The 23382-nt window shown below is 32.9% G+C and overlaps 1 protein-coding gene across 1 annotated transcript; it reads right to left on the bottom strand.

Annotated features, from left to right (window-relative positions):
• Positions 1-390: 390 nt before the first annotated feature.
• On the bottom strand, positions 391-9216 carry LOC18589512 (glucan endo-1,3-beta-glucosidase 6). The gene is made up of 2 exons (XM_018129745.1): positions 8111-9216; positions 391-1808 (listed from the first exon to the last, which is right to left on the bottom strand). The coding sequence occupies exons 1-2, from the start codon at positions 8452-8454 to the stop codon at positions 698-700; spliced, it is 1455 nt and encodes a 484-aa protein (XP_017985234.1). The 5' UTR covers positions 8455-9216; the 3' UTR covers positions 391-697.
• Positions 9217-23382: the final 14166 nt, after the last annotated feature.

Here is a 23382-nt window from a genome sequence, read left to right as displayed (position 1 = left end):
AATCTATAATAAATCATAAAATTATGTATCAACAACTGCATTTTTTATAATAAAAAAATACTAACATATAATATAAAAATAATTTTAAGAAAATACTACCGTAAGAATTACTCAAGACACTCATTAACAAAACCCATGGTTACTAGGCTTATGATGGAATTACTTCATTCTACAGCCCATTGAAACTTAGCCGAAGATTCATTGAAGATTCTTTTGGGGTTTCCATCCATTGGGAGAGAGTAAAAGGTACCAAACACAGTATGCCAAGTAAAGCAGGATGTTCCAATGAGTTTTCCTTCAACTAAACTCCCCAAGTAACTGATTTATGCTAAACCTATATATATATATATATATATATATATATATAATAAACTGAAAACCAAACCAACATGATTAAAGCCCCTGGATGCCTGAGGTTGCTCTGATTCATTGTAACAAAGCCGTAGAGCTACCAGTCCACTAATCGAGGGTCCTAAACCCACCTCATATCAAAATATTAAATCCAACTCAGAGTTAATTCTAAATCAAAATAATTAGCTTCAAAGTTTGTCTTCTGGATAGCAAAATTCAAGAGGGACACATGTACATTTATCACTCTCACAGCATCAACTACACCTTCCAACAGTCATCATTTGAATAGTTCGTTGTTTGTAGAACAACGATACCTCAATTACAAGCCTTCGAGTTCATAGAAGCATTAGCAAAATATGAACAAGAACATAAACCAAGTCCAAAGGCTTCTGGGCACACTCAAATCCCGTCCTGCAGATTCATAATAGGGCTGGATCATTATCTCAAATTTGCAATTTCCTGCCGTTGGAGTGGGATCCGTTTTTGTGATCATTGAAATATTTGGAAATTTGCAGGCTACTTCAAGCTGGTTATTTTTCTGAAAGTAACTGTTAAAGGCGTAAGATATATTCCCTCTAGCATCTAGATTTCCACAAGATGTCCCATAACCAAGGCTAGTGCAGTCAGCAAGTCCACATGCATAGCTCACACTTGGTTCTACTTGTGGGTCATCAAGTCTGGCTGAAGGCTTCATCACACACCACTTCCTTTCCAAGTATTTTACACCTTTCGCAGGAACTAAAGCTCCGGAGTTTGTAGTACCAAGGTTGAGAGGGTATTTGGCCTGCCCATCAAAAGTAAATATCCCCCAGTGGCGTTCAAAATTTCCTGGAGCAGAGCTCTTATCATCCTCATCAATCAAGCTAAATAAATAGGCATCTATTGGCCCAGGTCTCATTGGGGTTCCTCTCCCACCAGAAATGTGAGACATAAAACCTTGATTGAATCGTCGAGCATACTCTACATCAGCATTTCGGTCTCCATCAGTGGGCCACCCAATCTCCCCAACTATAATGGGCAAGTTTCCAAATCCATTCTTCTGTAATGCATGTGCAAGGGTATCAAGGTTAGCATCAAACATGTTGTAATATAACGTCCCACCATCATTTAGTGGCGATGCATTGCCATCAAAGAATGCATACTCAACCGGGAAGTTGGCATCAGCATAGAGGCTTATAAAGGGATAGATGTTTACTGTGAAGGGAGCACTACTAACACTCAAGAAGTTGACAATCATAAGCATGAGGTCATGGATATCAGCACGGAAGTCACCACCAGATGGATAGCCACTTGAACTTGCATAAACATCAGCATTGAGGGGAACAGTAACCTTTACTTGGCTTCCAAGCCCAGCTTTGACCAGGGCAGACTGGATGTTCCGAAGAGCAGGGTAGGTTATATTAAGGTAGCTTCCATTATATGTCTCCAAGAAAGGTTCATTACCAACAGCAACATATCTGTAGGCAAAGCAGAAGCTAAGTGGGGGGAAATGACAAAACAATGTAATGGAAATTAAAGAATGAAACCTGGCAATCCCAGAGTATGCCTAAATTTATGTCAAGTTTCAACATCTCAGAGGTGTGGACCAGAAGATGGAAAAAGGTCAAATACATGAGTAAATACTTCTTAAGGGATATTCCAAAAATGATATTGAAGTTGTTAGGAAGTGAACTATTATTATACTTGCAACAGTCCAACAAATCAAATTCCCCTGTCAATTGCTTTGCATCATATACAATGTGGCTAATCAGTTTAAGAGCAAAAGATCAAATGTCAACTCACATAAGCCATCGGATAACATTGTAAAAGCAAAAATGAAGTTTCAGGCAAATTTGCAGGGTGATTGCAGTGATAGGGGCATAACAAGCCTAAAGCTTTAACCACACAAAAGATAGAACATCTAATGCAACCCTATCAACACCAACTATAACTGAAGTTGCTATGAAGTATATCTTCCACTAACTAGTCATGCCTAGAGGTGACTGGCCATTTTTTCAGAGAGCAACAAAATGGAGGGAAAAAAGCCCAAGCAAAGTTAACCTTTTTTGGATGTTTCAATTATGTAAGTGTCAGCCCAAAGCCTTTTGCCTACTTTATTTTTTTTCAGCTGAGCAAAAAAAGCTCTCAGCCCCAATACCTTGTATTCGTATTACTGATGTACATTGTAACAGAAGTAATGGTGGAATCAATATTAAAATCCGATTGGAGGAATGTTATGACATGCAAACCTACATTTTACAAGTAATCTGGATAAACCAAGGAGAAAGGGAAGAGGGGGAAGGGGGAGGGAGTGCAGGTTATGGGACAGCTATTTAGACAAAGGCTAGGATTATACCAAGTTGAAGAAGTACCAAACTATAACCTCTTCCAAAAAATTTGGTTTAGGATGCCTGAAAATGCAACTAGTTCTTTTTACTGATCAATATGTTTGACATAGCATATTACTAGTAGAACAAAAGCAGCCTTCGACAAGATAGATGAATGATTGAAAATCAACATGATTAACTTTATGTCAATTCAATTACTTTTATAGCTTAGATCTTCCAGGTTTATCACTTTTATTTGAGTGATGAAATGAGAATCTTTGATGAACATCCCAGGCATATTTGGTAAAGGATTACTAGGATGCTTAAAATGGTTAAGTTTTACCTATCTATCCACATTCAAGTTTTTAAAACTATTTTTAAAAAGATTATTAGGATGCTCTATAGATACAACCCTCATAAACCATAGTTGTATATATTTTTTAGAAACTTACAGACAATGCTTGATCATACAATCTAATTCCTGCCAAATACAAACAAGGTGTTGGGAAACTTAGAAAACCAGTCCAGTCCAGTCTCAAACAAATACATAAAATCAGTTTCATTAATTGACAACATGATAAAATATCATGTAGGATAAGTGTTTAAAAAAGAATATTTGAAGGGAACCAATCATTGACCGAAATTAATAGATTATATGAATATTATCACCTTGCTTTTCAGAAAAAAAGGACAAAGAATCTTACCTTGATTGATATCAAATCAATACAAAAGGTGGGGACCACAATCTGTGAGGCAAGGATGGAGCCATGATCTAGGAGGGGAGAGGGGAGGGGTGGGGGGACTATACATCATGTTTGGGGCAAAAAACAAAATCACTTTTATATGTTTAAAAGTTGATGCTAACACTTGAGCATTTAACTCAATGGTAACTACATACTAACACCAGAGCATTTGGCTCAATAGTAGGTACATGTATCCCCTATCCAAGAGCTAGACTTAAATCTCTCATTGACCTTCCAAAAACGCAATTTAATACTCATACTTTTGGTCCTTAATTATTTTTTTAAAAAAAATTATGATTTATTTTTTTATTTCAAGAGGCCAATATTCAAGCTTTTAATTCTTTTCATAAAACAAATTCGGGATTAAATTTGTTAATCATAGAAATCAATCATTAAGTTACATGTTGTTTTCTTGGTGTTGATATGAAATTTATTCATACACATTATATTGCATAAATAATTTGAATATGATTATTTTGAATGTTATGATCCCTCTGTCGCATTATTGTTTGTCATTGTTTGATATTTTAGTCAACAAACTCAACTTTAATCATGATTTTTTAATATATCTTAAAGAACTAAACTTTTAAAAAAAATTATGTTTTGAAAATATTTTAATTCAAAATTTTCCAGTCTTATTTTTTAAAATTTTATAGCATTATAATTTTTCAAGAAACAATGATTAAAAATTTAGTTTGTTTGTTTGACCAAAAATGTCAATTAGCATTTTTTATGTTAGATTTTATTTGGGGAAAGAGGATCAAAACCCGCTCATTGAGCAGCAAGATACATGCAGCTACCCCTGAGCCAAATGCTCCTATGGCTGAGCTTCGAGCAAAGCACAAAAGGAAATCCTTCTGTTTGGCCTCCTTTCCAAGGAAGGATGAAGTACAATATTCTTTAATGTTTTGATTACAATTACATAGGCTCAATTTAACTAACCAAGACCTCTCACATTGTAGATTGATATTTCATGATGGAATGAAATCATCTCTTTCAAAAAAAAAAATTACATAGGCTCAAAACAAGTTATTGTAATTATTATCTTATATTAACGATATACAATTTATTAAAAAATTATATGAAAAGAAACAACTTTCACAAAAGAAAAAAAAAAATTATATGCAAAGTTAACTAGTTAAGTGTGTGTGTGTATTTGAAACCAAATGTATCATGTAAACAAAAATGCTATGAGAAGTAAGAAATTTGTATAATTAATGAAAAAAATTTGAGAAAGTAATAAAGAATTGCGTAAGTAGATTGAAAATGTTAAAGGATACGTAAAATATATGAAAAAAAAATTCAAAGGCGGGCCAAGTATATAGATGAGAAAACTACGAAAAACTCATTGGGCTAAATAATAATTCTATGAAGCCAGGAGGGGCCAGATAAATATAAACAAGAAAACTTTCAAAAGTCATGGGGCTAAAGGATGATTTTGGAAAACGCCTCCCTGGCTCCATCCTTGCATTGAGGACAAAATGAAAGAATCACGTTTCAAGTGGCCAAGACATTTAAAGAGGAAACCTAGATATGCCATTCTATGTGAAGATTTTATTTAATGGAGGATGCACACATTAAGAAGAGAATAAGACACAAATGAAAACTACTATAAAGGACCTCACTTTATTTGAACTTATTTAGGATATGACCTACGATAGGGCAAAATGCCACAACAGGGTCCATATAACTGATCCTATGTGATGGGAAAGAAATTAGTTTGTTGGTTTATCGTTGTTGATACCAAATCAGAAGGAAGTGTGTGTGTGTGTGTGTATGTGTGTATCAAATGAAGAACTCTTAAAACTTGTTGTAAGGTTTTTCAACTATAAATTTTGTCAATCATATCAAAGATAAAGGTAAATGTAAGAGATAATCTAGCAAAGAACATCCCAATGATGCACATTATCTCTTTTATTTTATCTTTATCTTCAATAAAACAAACACTGAAGTTCAAGAAAATAAATGAGCTGCTTGCTTTTTTCAAAATCAAAGGATTAAACCAAAATATGTTTTAAATCAGTACAAGAGGCTAGCATGTTTTATCATATGAAGTAGAACTTGTTGAATCAAAGTTTGCTCATTACTCCTGTTGTAGTCATCATAATAACAGGAAAGCAGCATAAAAACATTCTCTAATCAAATGAAACTGAAAAAAAACAAAAAAAGAAAACCAAACGAAGGCAAAGTTCTATGCTGCAAGAAGAAGACAAAACAATTGCACAAAGCTAGCAGTCTTTCTTTTGAAATTCTTCATAACCATTTTCAGTCACACATAAATTTGTTCATTCATTTCTTTCCAGATGGACTACAACAAGACTTAACTTTGGTACTTCACTACGCTGCTAATTATTCTTAGTATTATAATTTCTTATAACTGAGTGGCTAGTGTCTAGGTGCATTTTTGGCAAGTAAGTATTTCGAATTAACTCACCCTAAAGAATACTTAATGATAAAGAATTCCACGTTGTGTTGATCATCCTTAAGAAAAATTAATTATGAAGGAATCTAGCTAGGACCTCCTTAGTTATTGGAGGTAATTTGAGAAAATATATTCAGCAATATCAATTTGAAGGGTTGAGAGGCCATAGTAATTGTGGTGTGACTCCGCAAATTTATAATTAATCTCAAAAGTGTTTCTTCTGTTATTATTCTTTTAATTTAACTCACTACTCCACAGCATTGCTTACATAAACCAACAAAAATGTTGGTATTAAGATGAGCAAGTGGTGGTCTCAAAGTGCTATTGAGCTTACTACGAGTGAGCTTATTAAGGCTCCATTTGGTTTACGCTTTCACTATTTTCTCTTCGCTATTGGAAGCCAAAAAGTAAAAAACCTGTTTGGATACAAAAAGTAATAACAATTTTGAATGATCATGTATGAAATATATAATTTTTTTAGATAAGAAAAACCACAACTTTACTTCTATATGAATTAATTATGTTATGATTAGTGTTACATTTTAATTATTTGTCCATATTAAATCAATTATGATATTTCTTTTTTAACTTTACTTCTTGCTTTATAGCAATACTTGAAAAAGTGAAAAGCCAGTATCAAAATCATCAAGCAATGCAGCCTAAAATGTCTTCATAAGACAATTAGGCACTTGGGGCACTCAGACAACTTTTAGGAAATAAAGATTAATTTAATTTTAGTTTAAGAAAATTGATATAATTGGCAACTATTTTTTGGAGAGTTACATTTGCTCACCAAGAATAAAAGGAGAGGACTATTATTTTCATTTTCATTAGTAGAACCTTTTACAATCTCCTAGAGAGTTTTTAGACTTGTATTCTGGGAGCATAATTGGCTTTAGGAAAAATCATTACCACTCATCCTTTCTACTATCATATCACATGTTTCATTTCCACTGTACCACATGAATTAATACAATGCCATGGTCAAATCAGGTAACTGAAATCAACATTAGAGTGCTCTTGGTATAAGATGTATTCTCTCAAATAAAAAGGGTAAAATTTTCTTGTAGGCCCCTCCTCCATAAAACTATGAAATTTATATGGTAACTTTATAATTTTTTAACCAGTGTTAGCCTTAGACCTAGTTAAGTATTAATTTGATTTTCTTTTGACTCTTTTGAATGTCGCTTATTATGCTTGATTTTAATTTCTTCAAGGAGGTGATGTGATTACCCCTTCAAGGAGTGATACTACCAACATGGGTGATGGAGGATCACTTCTAAGTATGATCACCTGGACAACATGAAACGGGGTGATTCTATCACCATTAGTTGGATCACTCCTATCACTCTCATCAACCCTTCGTATCATCTATACCAAACACCCCATAAATTGTGCATGTAACTTTAATTCTGACACCTTTTTATTTATTTCTTATTATCTTTTTAATCTCTTTTAAAGTTTTGTAACTTCTATTCTGTTTTCTTCAATTGTTGGTAAGTTTTGTAACTTCTTATTTTAATTTTCAAAAGTTTTGCTAAAAGTTAAATTATTACTTCTTTTGAATTCAGTATTCTTATTTTAATTTTGTCCCAGCCCACCCTAGAAACTTGGGGCACTTGAATAACTTTTCAGAAATTAAAACTAATTTAAATTTTAGTTTAAGAAAATTGTAAGTAATTGCTATAGGCAACTATTTTCAGGAAAATTGCGTTTGCTTGCCTAGAAAGAAATTATTTTTCTTTTCATTTTCATTAGTAGAACTTTTCATAATTTTTCTCAAGAGTTTTCAGACTTTGTTGTATTGTGGGAGCATAATATTGCCTTTTGGAAAATATATTAGAATTCATTCTTTCTTCCAACAAACTCCCATAAACACAAGTTTCATTTCCACAGCACCGCACCCAACAATACAGGTCAAACCAGGTTATGGAATCAAAATGGTACTTTAGCAAAATAAATTATTACCAAGGTCTAATTATTTTATAATCAAATTTAAATTCAGAGTGACCACCAAAAGTTTAATTACTGAAGCTTCAGCTTAAGTAGCAGTTCAGAATGAAAACAAAACAGAGAAGAAGTTACATGACAAATCAGGCAAGAAAGGTGGGACTCAACGTGATATATAGACAAAGAATTTTCAAAGATGAAATTCATTGATTGTTGATCAAGTTAAAACAGAATTTCAAGGAAGAACATACGGATAACTTATTATATAGACTTTTCCTGCCAGACCAGATAGCAACAGGATGGTAACTGAACTGAAGAGAAAAAAGAAAAGAGCTGACCTGATGTTGACATTATTGGAGGTGATATGTGCGGAGACATTTTTGGCAACCCATTTCTCAGCAGCCTTCATGCTGCCACCCACAGAAGCAAGCATGTCATTTGGGATTCCCACCATGACCTCAATCCCAGACTTACCCAGAGCCTTAAGTGTACCGTAGTCTGCATCAAAAAGCTTCACTCTTTGAAACCCATTATCTTTCAGCAAATTTACTATAATGTCTGGGGGCAGGGAGTGGGATGACTGTGTACCCCAGTTTACACCAATTCCACTCACACTACACAACATCCATAACAGACACACAAGCCAAAAATTAACTCTGTCTCTAGCTGAAACCCACCCCATATTCTTCCTATCCGCTGCTCAATTTTGAAGTTAAACTTTAGGCCTGACCTTTTGGTTCCAAGCCAGAAACAACCGAAGCTAGAGATTAAATGGAACTCGATAAGCAAATCTAGCTAGCAACAAGTGGAAGCTAAAGTCTACTCGGTGATCTGGGAACTGTGGTTAGCAGAAACACTAAGCGACAACCTTCATCCCAGAAACCCATATCAGAAAAAACAGAGAACTGAAGTAATATCCATATTGCTGAAAATGAAAATCTACCACCACTTATTACTGAAAATGGAAAAATGATTTGAGCACCGCCGATGGTTTAACCTTTTCTAAAGAACATCCTTTCACTGCAGTATTTTGAATAAGTTGTAGAGCTCAAAATCCCAGTGAAGATTCTTGATAAACGGATAAAGGAAAAAAGATGAGGAAAACAGGTGGAAATGTTTCGGAAATAGTGAAGAGTTGCTAAGAAATGGATTGGGTTTGGATGGTTAACAAACAGCAAAAAGAAACATTTGTAGCAGGCGGAATGAAATCCAGATTCATATTTGCTGCTGCTAGCAGTACAAAGAAATTAACAACTCGAAGAAAGAAAGCAAAAAGAGAAAGTGAGCTTAAAAAGAAGAGCAGTGCGGTCAAGAAGAAGTTAAGGATCCTCCCTTCCTGCCCTGCCCTTGGCGTGACAGGAGGTTGAAGAATCTATAAGCCTCCGCCGTCTCACAAAAAGAGGAAGAAGAGTGGGAGAGAGAGAGTGAGAGCAAAGTAAAGTAAAGGGAAAAGCAAAGCAAAGCAAAGCAAAGCTGAGCTTAAAACAAGAGTGGTACCTGACCACACGACATGTGAATCGTCCAGACAGGCACGAAAACCAAAAAAAAATGTCTTTCTGCTGTTACAATACAACACTGCGACAGTGTTGGCAGCTTGGATTTGACGGGGACATGACGTCGTCGTTTATCTGAGAACTGACGAGAGAGTTCGAGATCAGGAATTGACCGTTATAGGTTAACGGTCGTTAGTGACTTGGGTAAAGTTTCCGAACTATGCTAAGTTAGGCGTTGGGCCAAGCTACAGCTGAAGCCCTCGTCTCGTAATTATTTGCCTTTTCCCTGCATGCACGTGGACACCACTCAACAATCATTACGGTGTTTTACCTTCCTCGCCGAGGACACAATTGTCTCATTAGTCCCTCGACTGGACGTTCGGTTTATTCTTTTTACTCCGATTCTGATCGGGTTAATTGTTATACAATAAGATATAGGGTTCGTCTATATTAAGATCGTAATATATCAACTTTATTTACGAGATATCACGACATTTTGTAAGAAATTAAATGATATTATAAATTTTTTTCAGTAAGAAGAAGATATTTCTATTATGAAACAACATTTACAAACGTACAACAAAATAAGTCGATATGGTAAGTTTGTTTTGATGTAAATTGTTTGTTTTGGTGTTTGGATGATTGAAAATGAGATCCAAGAGCAAAAAATTTTACAGGTGCAAAACCCCAATCTTTACTTAAAGTTAAATGTGCAACTTAATTTGATGAGTATGTAAATTCACATTCATAACTTAGATAAATATATAAACTGATACCCAATTGAGTTTACTCGAAAGGGATTTGGTTTTAAGCTTAAAACTACATTCTAGAGCAAAAATATCGATACTTGTTCATGTAGCATCGATACTTAAAACTCAAAAATGTATCCTGATGAATATGTGACAATACATGTTTATGATGTATTGATATATTTACCTAAAAAAAATATTAATATTTTTAAAAATTTTATCGATATGTTGTCGTAGATTTAAAAAAAAAATAGACATATTAGTCTTTTCACCCTCATTTTAATACCTTAAACACCTCAAACTTTAGCCAAAATGGCTAAAACAATTTGCTCTCTAAACTCAGCCTTTCTTTTCTTTCTTCATTCTTGACACTTTTTCTCATCCCTCCAAGTCATATCAAAGCTCCAAATTTCATATTTGAAGCTGGATTTCAATTTTAAGAACTTTTGGAGATAAGGTTTTGCTATTTAAAACACTTATAATTTTCATAACTTATTGGTTCTAAGAAATTCATTTTTTATCCCTAAAATTTAGATTTTAAATTGATTTTTCTACTTTCAAGCCCACCAAGATAAAGTTACTATAAACCGTAGTTAGTTGAAGTTAAACTCATAGTTAAGATTAGATTTAGATACTGATTTGGATTAAGGATTAAGTGAAGAACTTTTTGGAAGGATAATCAAATATTATTAAGAATAGAGTCAAAAAACAAGGTATTAATGACGTAAATTTCATTCTAGGTGTTGTTGAAGAAATTGGCCTTTTTAGAGAGGTTGAGCTTTTGACAAAAAGTGCTAAAAGGAAAGACACACTTCAACGAGGCAGGTAGATGTTGTGTTTATAATTATTTTGATATAATTAAGCATGTTCTATTTACAATCTCACATTTAAAGGTATTTTCAATGTAACATGAATTACTTTAGGATTGTGGTGCGAAACGATGAGTTTTGAATGTTTTGATGAAAGTTATATATGTTAAGTAAATATATCTATTTTATATTTAGTTTTGTGCATTAGGAACAAGCACTTTGAATGTTTTGATATCTCAAAATTCTAAGTATTTGCTTGTTAATTGATTAGATGAATGACTCTGAAATTTGAAATGAAATGATTTTGAATAGCATTAGGTCATTTTGTCTTTGAAATGATAGTACAGGTTGATGGCAATGGAGGAATCTTGTCTCGACCCTTTTCGATTTTGTTGATGAACAATTTCACTTCTTAGTTTTCAAATGAACTTTGTATAACTTTGAAATTTCAAAATGTTTTAGTGGAGTCTATTAAATTAAGAGTTTGTAGCTAGCAACAGTAGACATTAACCATTGTGCACAATGCTTTGTATATTTGAGGTTGATGACTATATGTACCGAACCATTTAGGTGTGACGACACCCTTTGTATTTGCTTGGTAGTTGATATGATCCTACCTTTTGTTATTCAGTCAATGGTAAGATGAACTAGACTATTTTGGTGCTACATCACAACTTTGTATTTGCTTAGTCGTTGATATGAACTAGACTCTTTGTTTTGATAGTTTTTCTAACTTAGTGCTCCACAAATTACTTACTTCGTTAGTTGACATTTGGATTGGAAGAATGAGATATGGATTGCTTTTGAACTTGCATCTTTGATCATTATTAAATCAGTTAGTGGTTTGAATAAAACTATTTGAATTGAAAATTCACTTCAATTTTGGTATTGGAACTTTGAGAATTTGAATTAAAGCGATTATAGACTTGTTTGAAAACATAGAATATATGATTTTGATTGAAAAACTAGGTTATGTAAAGAAAGTATCAATACTCCAAGAGGAAGTATCTATACTTGTATTTTAAAGATTCCCAAAATTGCACTCTATTTGAAATGTATTGATATATCTAAGGTATATATCGATACTTGAAAGTCAGAAGACATTCTATTTGAAAAGTATCGATTTAGCTTAGTTCTCGTAGTAATGCGTAAAAATTAATACATTTTATTTAATTATTTTAAATTAGTTATTTTATGTGAGTCAATCTAATCTTGGTTAATTTTATATTTAATTTGGTGTTAATGTGGTTAAGATAGGGTGTTATTGATTTATTTGTTCTTTTGTAGGTGTTTGAAAGAAGAATTTTAGTAAAAGAAGGAGAGCAATTTTGAGGTGCAGACTTGCACTGCACATATTTCGGTATTTCGACCATAACTTTCTTTACAAATCTCCAAATGAAGCGAATCTTGGATCATTGGAAAGCTAAGAGAAAAATCTATTTCATTTACCATTTCACTCAGTTCAGCCTGAAAGGTGGTCAAAAATCTTGTCGAAATTGACACATTGTAGTAGTCCTAGAGCAATTATGATTTCTATTAATTAATTTGGCAAAGTTGCGACTTACATAGTTTGATGAGGAAATCTCAACTGAAATTGACTTCTTTTTTCACCCAACTTGGCCTAACTTCAAAGCTTATAAAAATAGCCTTTTTCGAAGGACTTGAAAAAGAAGAAGAAGCACTAGATTAACATTTGAAAGTCAAGCTACAGAATCATTGAAGTTAAGAAGAATTTGTAAGATTCAAGGAGATTTGGAGATCAAGAATACAATTTTGGAGTTTTTCTATATTTTCTTTTATTCTCTTATTTTCTTGGTTTTGTTCTTAATGTTTGAATTTTATTCAATGATGATGTGTGACTTGATGGGGAACTAAATTTTTAATCTAAGATTATGATTGAACTCAATATAAAGTCAAAATTATTTATCTCTCTTTTACTTATGTTTGATGGATTTAAGTTGTTTATTTTATTTTGTTCTTAATGCTTCTAATTACCTGATCACCAATTAGATTGAATTGGAAACCTAGGTTAAACCTTGATGAAGGAGATTTAGGTAGACCTTAAATAAAATAGCGTATGATTGAATGCACTTAGTTGATTAGGTAGTTTGATTTACATATAGAGTAGATATACACTTATAAGCCATATGTAGTCAAAATTAGAGCACAAACTTAATGAATCTTTCTTCAATATAATTTTCATAGACATATAGTAAATGAATTGGAAAATGTATTTTTATGAGAAACTCGATAGAGACTTGTAAATAATTTAGGACTCTAGGTTAGCAACTTAAATCATTAAACTAAGTTAAAAGAGAGAGAGAGAGACAATAATCAAATGAAGTATTGAGGGATATTATAATCTTAGGTCTGGTAGTTAAGTGAGTTTTATTTACTATTTAATTTTAGTTTCAGTTTATTAGTTTTAATTTTTCTTTTTTTTATTATTTGGATAAAATTAAGGTGTTATAATTTTAGTAGTTAACAGCAGGAATTAAACAATTTTTCGTGGAAACGATACTCTACTTCATTATTATATTACTTGTTAACGATACGTGTACTTGCGTGAGTAGAAAATTAAACAACAATAATTATGACAAAAGTATCGATACATTGAACCTAAGAAGCCCTATAAGACATTTTATTTGAAAAGTATTGATACCCTTATAGGAAATATCGATACTTAAAGCTTATTTGTGATACAAATGACTTTGGTATTGACCATTAAACTCTGTAAGAACTTTGTTTATATTTGAAATCTTTTGAAATGATTTGAATAATCTTTGAAAGCGAAACTTAAAAATATTTAAAACTTTGCTTTATTGCATTGAGTTTGAAAGTGTATTTTTATAAACATTCTTCTGTTTAGCTTGTTCCCCCTCATTGTATCTACTTACAGAGTCTTCATGGCTCACTCATTAGTTTCTCTCATTTTTTTTTTTAAATCAGTAGATTGCTTGGTCCACTGACCTTTTGGTGAAGCTACTTCTGTTGGTTTTGGTAAGTAATAAGATAAGGTATCCAATAAGTGTCAGCCTTTTATCTTTGAGTTATACTTTGCTAGTCTTGTCTATTTGTTATGGATTTGAACTTTATTTACATTTTAGTAATAAATGTTATACTTTGAATTTGCCACGAGGTGGCTTACACTTTGATATTTGAAAGGTACTTTACTTCCACATATTGGGCACAAGATAGTGTAAAATGAATATTGTTAAAATTTGATACATACTTATATATATGTTTAAATGGAGATACGTCCCATGATTCATATTTGAATATTTGAATTTGTTTGCTTTGAGGCTTGCTTAGGTTGAGTGGGACTTCTTCATTAGACCCTAATGTCGATTATAGGCCTCAAGCTTAGATCATAGCAAATACAGTGTCAAAGCCTTAGGCTATTTCAGTCCTAGGTGTTTTTGTTTTGAGTTAGCACAGTGTCGGGTTTCTTTGTAATGTCTTGTTTTTAGTTTGTGAACTACAGCACAACCCACAAAACAGGAGGCTACATAGGTTCCCTTATTTATTTAAGAACCTACCCTTTGTTCCTCTATGTTAAGTTTAATGTTTACTCTTATCCAGATCAAGATGTCACTCAAGACCTAAGTGGCAGCTAGGGGTACAGTAGAGTAAGATGCTCCCATCGATATGTCTATAAGGGCATGAATTTCCACTGGTAAGAGGCGTGGTAGGTGAGGTAAGACTACCAAATTTGCTAGGGCAGAGATGCCTTTAGTTGGACCCACTAATGCTTTGTCTTAAGAGTTGAGAAATGAGATACTTATTAAAGATCCAACTTTGGCATATGTGGTAGCTAATCTGTAAGGAGTTAATAGGGTCATTGTTGTCAATTTAATACACGCAAGTATACGTATCGAACAAGTAATATATACAGTAAGTCCAGTATCATATCCCACAAGGATTTTCTCCTAAATTCTCACTAATTATTTAAATTTTCAGAAACTAATTTTATCCAAGTAACTCAATTTTTGAAAGACTAATTAAAAACCTAATTTCAGTTAAACGCTAAACTAATGAAGGCTGAAAATTTACTAGAAAAACAATATATTAAAGGCCTAAGATTATGGGTTTATTTAACATTTCATCTGGAATACATTTCTCCTAATACTTAAATTCATAGGTGGTATTGCTAACCTAGAATCCAACGTTATGTATAAGTCTCCATCGAGATGCTTATACACATACTTAACTTAATTAGGCACTATATGTTTATAGTAATTAATTACATATGGTTCATTAAGCAAGTGTTCTAAATGGACTGCATGTGACATTTAGGCATATGTCTACCTTAATTGCTAATCAGGTCACCTAATTTCTAAGTGACATGAACATAAGCTATTCCAAACTTAGTTTAATCTAAAATTAATGTGTCAAGTTTTTTTTAGATTTCTAATCTTCAAAAAAAAAGTTTCATTTAGATTTCCATAACCAATCAATTGCGGATCAGACAATCAAAGGCAATAAGCACAAAATTGAATAAACATCACCATACCCATTTATAATAAATAAAAGAGAAACAAAATATTCAAATTACATATTAAAATCCACCACAATCCTAGAAAAATAATCTAGTTCTTCATATTTGTAGCAAACAACGTTTTCTCAAGAAAATAATTCATGTTAATAGCAAAAGAAAAAGAAAGAAAAACAAAACTAGAGTGAAGAACAATTCTCTGTCGATTTTGATCCTTAATCCTCTTGGTTTTTTATCATTTCAATGGGTTGAATTGCTAACTTAGAGTCATCAATTATTTATAAAGGTCTCCCAACTTATCTTATAAAAATATCTATTTTAACCAAAACACTATATCCCTATGTGAATTGGAATTAAAATAGACTCATTAAGTTCAGGCTCTGATCTGGCTACATATGGCCTATAGGTATATCCTTATCCTATACGCAAATCAATTAATATGATCATATGCTATCTCAATTTTAGTATACACTAAACTCCTTTTCCCAAGTTTGTTTAGGTTCCTAAATCAACTTTAATTGGTGATTAGACAATTAAAGACATTAAGTAACAAATTAAGAATAAACAANATTAATATGATCATATGCTATCTCAATTTTAGTATACACTAAACTCCTTTTCCCAAGTTTGTTTAGGTTCCTAAATCAATTTAATTGGTGATTAGACAATTAAAAGCATTAAGAACAAATTAGAATAAACAATTCAAATCCCATTAAAGATAAGCAAGAAAGAAATTAAAAATTTAGATTACATGTGAGTTCAATTGCAATCCTAGAAAAAGAAATTTAGCTACTCATAATTGCAAAGACAAATAACATTATATAAAATTCAACCATTGAAAGTAATAAGGAAAATAAAAGCTAACGAAGAGAACAAAGCAAATATTTGCAGTCTTGCTCTCTAAGTTTCAACCTCAACTTTTAGCTTCTTGAATCTCCCTAAAAGTTGTCTAACCTAATGTCTCTTAAAAATATCCTATTTATACTAACACACTTAACCTATAATTCTCTAAGTTGACATACTCATTTAATTGGGCTTAAAAGTGTAATGAAGGGAACAAACATCAATTGCTAGCCATTTCCGCAATAATATGCCCAACCATTTTTCAATGTAATTTTCTCTATCTTCGAAGCAGAACTGGGTCAAGTGATCTTCATGAAAGTTTTAGCTCTATTTCTTAACTTTCCAATGGTCTAAGAATCGTAGCATTTGGAGTTCTCTAGCACGAGTTATGAGCAAAATACTAAAGTATATGCAAGTAGAGTTTTAGATCTTTCAACACTTTACTTTTCAAAATTAAGCCCAATTCCCTTAGCTCCTACAAAAATATAAAAAACTAATAAATAATAACCAAATTAAAAGAAATAAACATAAAATTAAAATAACTTACTTAAAAATAAACTAACTATAAAAACAACAAAAAATAACTAAAATATAATTAAAAATTAAGGACTTAGTTAATATTTAATAACAAAATTAGAATAAAATAATTCTATAAAATAGAATTATCACATCTTATACTTTTGTCTTATATATGTACAAATAAATAATTATATTTAAAAGAAATCCTTTAAGTTCATTAAATAGCTAATAAGATATTCAATACAACTTCAAAAATTAATGTGGGTTCATTTTTTAATAGAAAATTGGAGACATGTATGAACTGAAATGTACGTTTTCATGGGGACAAATTGGATATGATTAGTCATCTTATATACTTAATATCGTAAATGATGATAAGAGAACAAAAGACTAATATTACGGTATATTTTTTAGAGCTTGTTATGTTCATTTTTTCTAAGTAGCTGGTGTGAGACCTCAACTCCTATAGGCTCATAACTACGCATAGACGCAATAACACGGGCTAGGGGTAGTTTCGTCATTTTCTTTAAAAAACTTTCAAAAGAAGGTTTTATGATATTTTAAGATCTAAATAGGCATAAGACCGAATAAATAATGTGTAATGATGAAAACACAAAGAAAACTAGAGGTGGCAATATTTTTCACAATAGGGGCAAAATGGTCATTTTGCACCCCAAGTCAAAATTTTAAGTTTTCGTAAACTCGAGTAGTTTAGATCATTGTGGACCTTGTCCCAGTGTCAAAAGAATAAAAAGATTGCACAAAGGATTGGAGAAGAACAAGCTAACTTACTAAAGGGCATTTTCGTAATTTTTAAGAGAATTGGATAAGTTTGAGCTATAAATGTCTTCTCTTTCCAGTAGCTTCTTCAATTTCCAGCAGCTTCTTCTTCTTCTTCCTTCCATCTCACATTTGTTTCCCCCTCCATGGAAGCATGGTATAAAAACTTCATAACTTTCTCTCTCTAGCTCCAATTTTCATGCCTTTGTGCACCTTTTCATGGAACCCTTGTGCTCTTTCACTCTTTTACTTCAAAACCCTTGAAAAAAATTCCACTTTCATACTTTCTATCACTAGCTAGGTGTTTAGAGAAAGAAAGAGAGAGAAAGCTCCCATAATAGTTGGGAAAAATTTATTGGAAAGAATTTCAAAGTTACAAGCTACTAAGGTGAGTAGTGAATTAGAATTTATTTTTAGTGTTGGGAATGATTAGTAAGTAGACTTGTGAATGTTTATAGTTGAGGTTATCTACTCATTTTAGAGTGATTAGGGTAGTGAAAATAGATAGCCATTTAAATGGTAATTGGAAGCAAGCTAAGAGAAAGCTTTAGACTTTATAAGTATGTGAATTGACAAATTGGTGATGCTAATGTGATGATAGATTCCAACGAAACCCCATCATCCCATTTGGACAATTAGGAAAGTTAGATTGACTAAAGGCTCAAATAATACCAGTGAGTGAACTGCATTTCAAAATCATTTTGGGAATATGACTGTTTTGTACAAAGCATTTGAATGATTTTATACAACTTTTCTTAAAAACGAGTGCCTTGGGAACAAGCCTTTGATAATTGACTTTATGTTGTGACATGTGGTTGTTATGAATTCATGCACTACTACATTATGTTGGTATATATATATATATATATATGCTGTGCATGATGGTTGATATTGTGTAATGATTATAACCGTGTGTGTGCACGATGTGGGGGGATGCACATGCCGGTGATGGCGTGGTGAGGGAGGTGGATGATGATAGTGCTCGTGTGCATGATGTGGGGGGATGTACACGATGGCACTGACTATGCACGATGTGGGAGGATGCACACGATGACTCCGGCTATGTGCACGATGTGGGGGGATGCACATGAGCTGGGTGTGATGATGGTGATATTGGTGGTTATCTATGTATTCATGTATATCTATGTTTATGAAATAAAAGCGTATGAATATGGCATATGATTGAAATACATGCGAAACTTGACATGTTGAACTTTGGGAAATTATATGTGTTTTATGTTATTTTTGTCATTTCAGTAGGATAGCCTTTTCTTGAGGAAATGGGAAATTTTTGCTGGTGCCCTGTTTATCGCTGCAGCGAGATTCATTCTCGCTACAGCGAGAAACTCTCGAGTTTCGAGGGTTTCACCAGACATGGTTCTCGCTGCAGCGAGAAAGTTTGTGTTTTATGGCTTGAATTTCGTTGCAGCGAAAAACTTTCTATTTCGCTTAGCATCTTGATCGATTGCTGCGCTATTTTTCACTTCTTTGGTACCATAGTTGAGTATGGACCCTTTACGTTAAGTGATTTAATCAATTGGGATTTTCTTGAGGGGTTATGATAAGCACTAATTTAAATTACATTATTTTAAAATAAATGCATCATGATTTTCAAAATTTTCCTATTGATTGTTTATTCCCTTCCTTGTTCACTCACTAAGTTTATACTCACCGTTTTCAACTTCATGTTTTCAGATCAGGAGGCAGTCGGTAACTAAGTCGAGGTGCCTTTGTAGACTCGACTCTTGGTAAGTGTCTCGACATTCAGCAGCTGTACATTTGTCAAGTTTCTCTGCTGGATATCGAGTCTCCTTTTGACATGTATAGATAAATCTGATGTTAATTATTAGAATACATACTGTAGACAATATTTGTATACTTTAATGAGTAATGCCAGTACGAGTTGGCAATGGTTTTCATCATTTTGAATTGAGATTTTGAATTATGACTTTAGTAACTTGTGGGATGAAATGATAACCAAGTAATATAAGTAAACTTGCTTGGGCTTAGTGGACTACTATGAGACCTCAACCCCTATAGGCTCATAACTACGCATAGACGCAATAACACGGGCTAGGGGTAGTTTCATCATTTCCTCTAAAAAGCTCCTAGAAAAAGGTTTTATGATATTTTAAGGTCTAAATAGGCATAAGACCGAATAAATAATGTGTAATGTTGAAAACATAAAGAAAACTAGAAGTTTCAATAATTTTCACCACTGGGGCAAAATGGTTATTTTTCACCTCGAGTCAAAATTTTTAAGTTTCGTAAACCCGAGCATGTCTAGACCATTATGGACTTGTTTTAATATCAAAAGAGTAAAAAGATTGCACCAAGGATTGAAGAGGAACAAGTTAATGTGCTAAAGGCATTTTCGTAATTTCAAGTGGAATGGATAAGCTTGAGCTGTAAATATCTTTTTCTTCCAGCAAATTCTTCATTCTCCAGCAGCTTCTTCTCCTTTTTCTTCTTCCATCTCAAGTTGCTTCCATCCTCCATGGAAGCTTAATATGAAACTTTTACAACTTTCTCTCTATAGCTCTAATTTTCATACCTTTGTGCCCTTTTGACTAGAACCCTTGTGCTCTTTCACTCTCTCACTTTAAAACCCTAAAAAAAAGTCCTTGTTCAGCACTTTCTCTCACTAGTTGGAGGTTTAGAGAGAGAAAAAGAGATTTTTCACAATTGTTCAGAAGCTATTGGAAGAGAATTTAACTACAAAGAAACCTTAAGGTGAATGATGAACTAGGCTTGGTTTTAAGTTGTTGATAATGGCTAATAATTGGGATTATGAGCTGTTTTATTGTTGAGTTGTTTATTCATTTTTGGTGTGATTAGAGTAGTGCAAGGAATAGCCATTTGATATAGTTGGAAGCCAATTAGAAATGACTAGAAGAATTTGAATTAGAAACTAGCTTTTGGAGTGATATTAATGTAAATTGGATTGGTTGTGATATTATGTGTGTATAGGTTCCAACAAGGCCTCACTTGCCCATTTGAACCATTAATGGATGTTAGAGTCGATTAGAGGTTCAACAATACTAGTGAGTGAACTGCATTTCAAAATCGTTTTGGGAATGTGACTATTTTGTACAAAGCATTTGAATGATTTTATACAACTTTTTTCTTAAAACAAGTGCCTTAGGAATAAGGTTTTGCTAAATGGTTTTATGTTGTGATATGTGGTTGTTATGGATTCATGCACTATTGCATTATGATGATATATATATATATGTTGTGCATGATAGTTGATATTGTGTATGATGATTATAATCGTGTGTGTGCACGATGTGGGGAGATGCACATGCCGGTGATGATGGTGGTGTGAGAGATGGATGATGATAGTGCCTGTGTGCACGATGTGGGGGGATGTACACAATGGCGTTGATTATGCACGATGTGGGGGGATGCATATGATGGCACCGACTATGTGCACGATGTGGGGGGATGCACATGAGTCAGGTGTGATTATGATGATATTAATGTTTATCTATGTATTTATGCATATCTATGCTTATGAAATGAAAGTTCATGAATATGATATATGATTTAAATGCATGTGAAATTTGGTATGATGAATCTTGAGAAATTCCCATTTTCTTGCAAATTGATCTTTATTGTAGCACCAAATGGATTTTTTGTGCAAATCCCTTTTTCACTTAGGTGCCTTGCTTCTCACTGCAGCGAGAAACATTCTGTTTTGGCAGTAGGAAACTCGCTGCAACGAAAATAAATCTTGCTGNCTGGTTCTCGCTGCAGCGAGAAACATTCTGTTTTGGCAGCCAACAACTCGCTGCAGCTAGAAACTCTCAGGTTTTGGTGCAGTGTTTTCACTTAGATAAAGCTTTTAACCACCTTCCCGTTCGAACTGGGAAAAGTGGTAAACATAAAAGTTGTATCCTTACCTCTTAGCTTTCTAATGGTCAAAAATTAGGTCAATTGGACTTTTGTAGTGGGAGATATGCTAGAAAAAAAATACATGCAAACTGACATTGTTTCTCGCTACAGCGAGAAACTTACTGCCATGCTTGCTATCTTGCTTGATTTTGACATATTTTTCACCCATTTAACTTCATGGATTGATCGTGGGATTTTTTCAACACTATAAGGTTATCAATCAAAGTTTGAAATGAGGGGTTTTTAGTAAGAAATTAAATCAATTGCATTGTTTTTGAAACAAGTGCAACATGATTTCCAAATTCTTCGTATCGATTACTTGTTCCCTTCTTATGTTCACTCACTGAGTTTGTACTCACTGTTTTCAATTTCATGTTTTCAGATCAGGAGGCAATTGGAACCTAGGTCGAAGTGTCCATGTAGTTTCATCTTCTTGGTAGGTATTTGGGCATTCAGTAGCCGCACCTTCACTGTGGTCACTTCACTAGAAGTCAGGAGTCATTTTATTTTATGAATACGTTCATGTGATGTAAAGTACTAAGATACGTGTCTTAGACAAAATATGTATATTTTAACTATTAAAGCCATCATGAGTTGAAATGTTGACATCATTTTTTGTTTATATTAATGAAATTCTTTTTTGCTATAGCCCATTATTAAAATGATTATAAGTTGGAATTATGAAAAGTGACTTGAAATAGTTGATGGGATGTTAAGCAATATTACATAATAGGCTTGCTTGGGCTTTGTGGGCTATGCCCATTGGGCCCATGCGCAGGTTATGGCCCGAGAATTTGGGCTATGACAACTACGTCCATTGGGCCCATGCACACGGTCATGGTCTAGAATTTGGGTCGTGATAGCTGGCAAGTTCATTTAGGGCAGTTGTTAGTAAAAAAACGCTTTTTCTTTTTTTCTTTTTCGTTCTTTTTTGTCTTTTGTTTTTTTTTTGTTTAGACAAGCTAAGAAATGATGATGCAAATTTATTTTTGGAAGTTAGTGTATAAGCCTATAATGTGTGAGATACATGGTGCATGATGTTGAAGCACTAACAAATTGACATTATGAATATAGGAAAATCTAAGATATAGGAGATAACCAGTCAAATTCTTAATTATGAAAACACTTAGCTAGCTTTATCTATACACCTACACAAATAAGATTGCATGCATACACTCAAAAATACTAAAAAGCTTCAGAATTCACATCCTTTCAACATTAAAATACTAAAAAATAAAGTTTTTTTGCATGACTGGAAACCTGAATGAACCAAAAATCAACATAAGGCATTTGGGCACAATAACTAATATCTAACAGTAAAAAAAAATGAGAATGGGAAATAGGAAATCTTAACTCTTAGCCTTACACTTTACAATACAAATCTTAGGAACTGTTTTGTACTTGCAAAACAAAACAAGCGCAGCATGAGAGGAAGAAAAACCAATCAATAAATGAAAATACGATGTAAAAAACAAACCCAATATTGAAAAAAAAACATTGTCCATGGAAAAAAAAAGTAAACACCTACAGAGAAAAACAAAAGAAATATAAAAATAAAGAGCAAATAAGAAATAAATCTTAAGAAAAAAAGGAAAGAGAACTTGAAGAAAATAGTGGAAAGAAAAAAGAAAACAACAAAAAGAAATAAACACAAAAAAAAGAGAGAAAGTTTCACAAGCTACAAACAAAGGGGGTGAAGAAATCAAAGAGAAGCAAATTACTGAAGAGAAAAGACCAAAAAAGATAGAAAAATAAGCAAAACTTGTCTTAATACAACTCTAAGTCAAGTCATAATCAGAGAACCATGTCTATACACCCATTGCTCTCAAAAACACAGCACCACGTGTCAACAACCATGGTTAAAAAAAAAAAAGAGAAAGTTGCAGAAGCTATAAATAAAGGAGCGGAGAAATCAAAGAGAAAAAAATAGTGAAGAGAAAATACCTAAAAAGATAGAAAAATGAGACCCTATTAGTGTATTTATCTTTTAGTTAATAAATTGACATTGGTGTACAATCATTAAAA

Source organism: Theobroma cacao, unplaced genomic scaffold, assembly GCF_000208745.1.
Source record: "Theobroma cacao cultivar B97-61/B2 unplaced genomic scaffold, Criollo_cocoa_genome_V2, whole genome shotgun sequence".
NCBI classification, from domain to species: Eukaryota; Viridiplantae; Streptophyta; class Magnoliopsida; order Malvales; family Malvaceae; genus Theobroma; species Theobroma cacao.
This window is presented reverse-complemented; position numbering and strand designations above follow the sequence as displayed.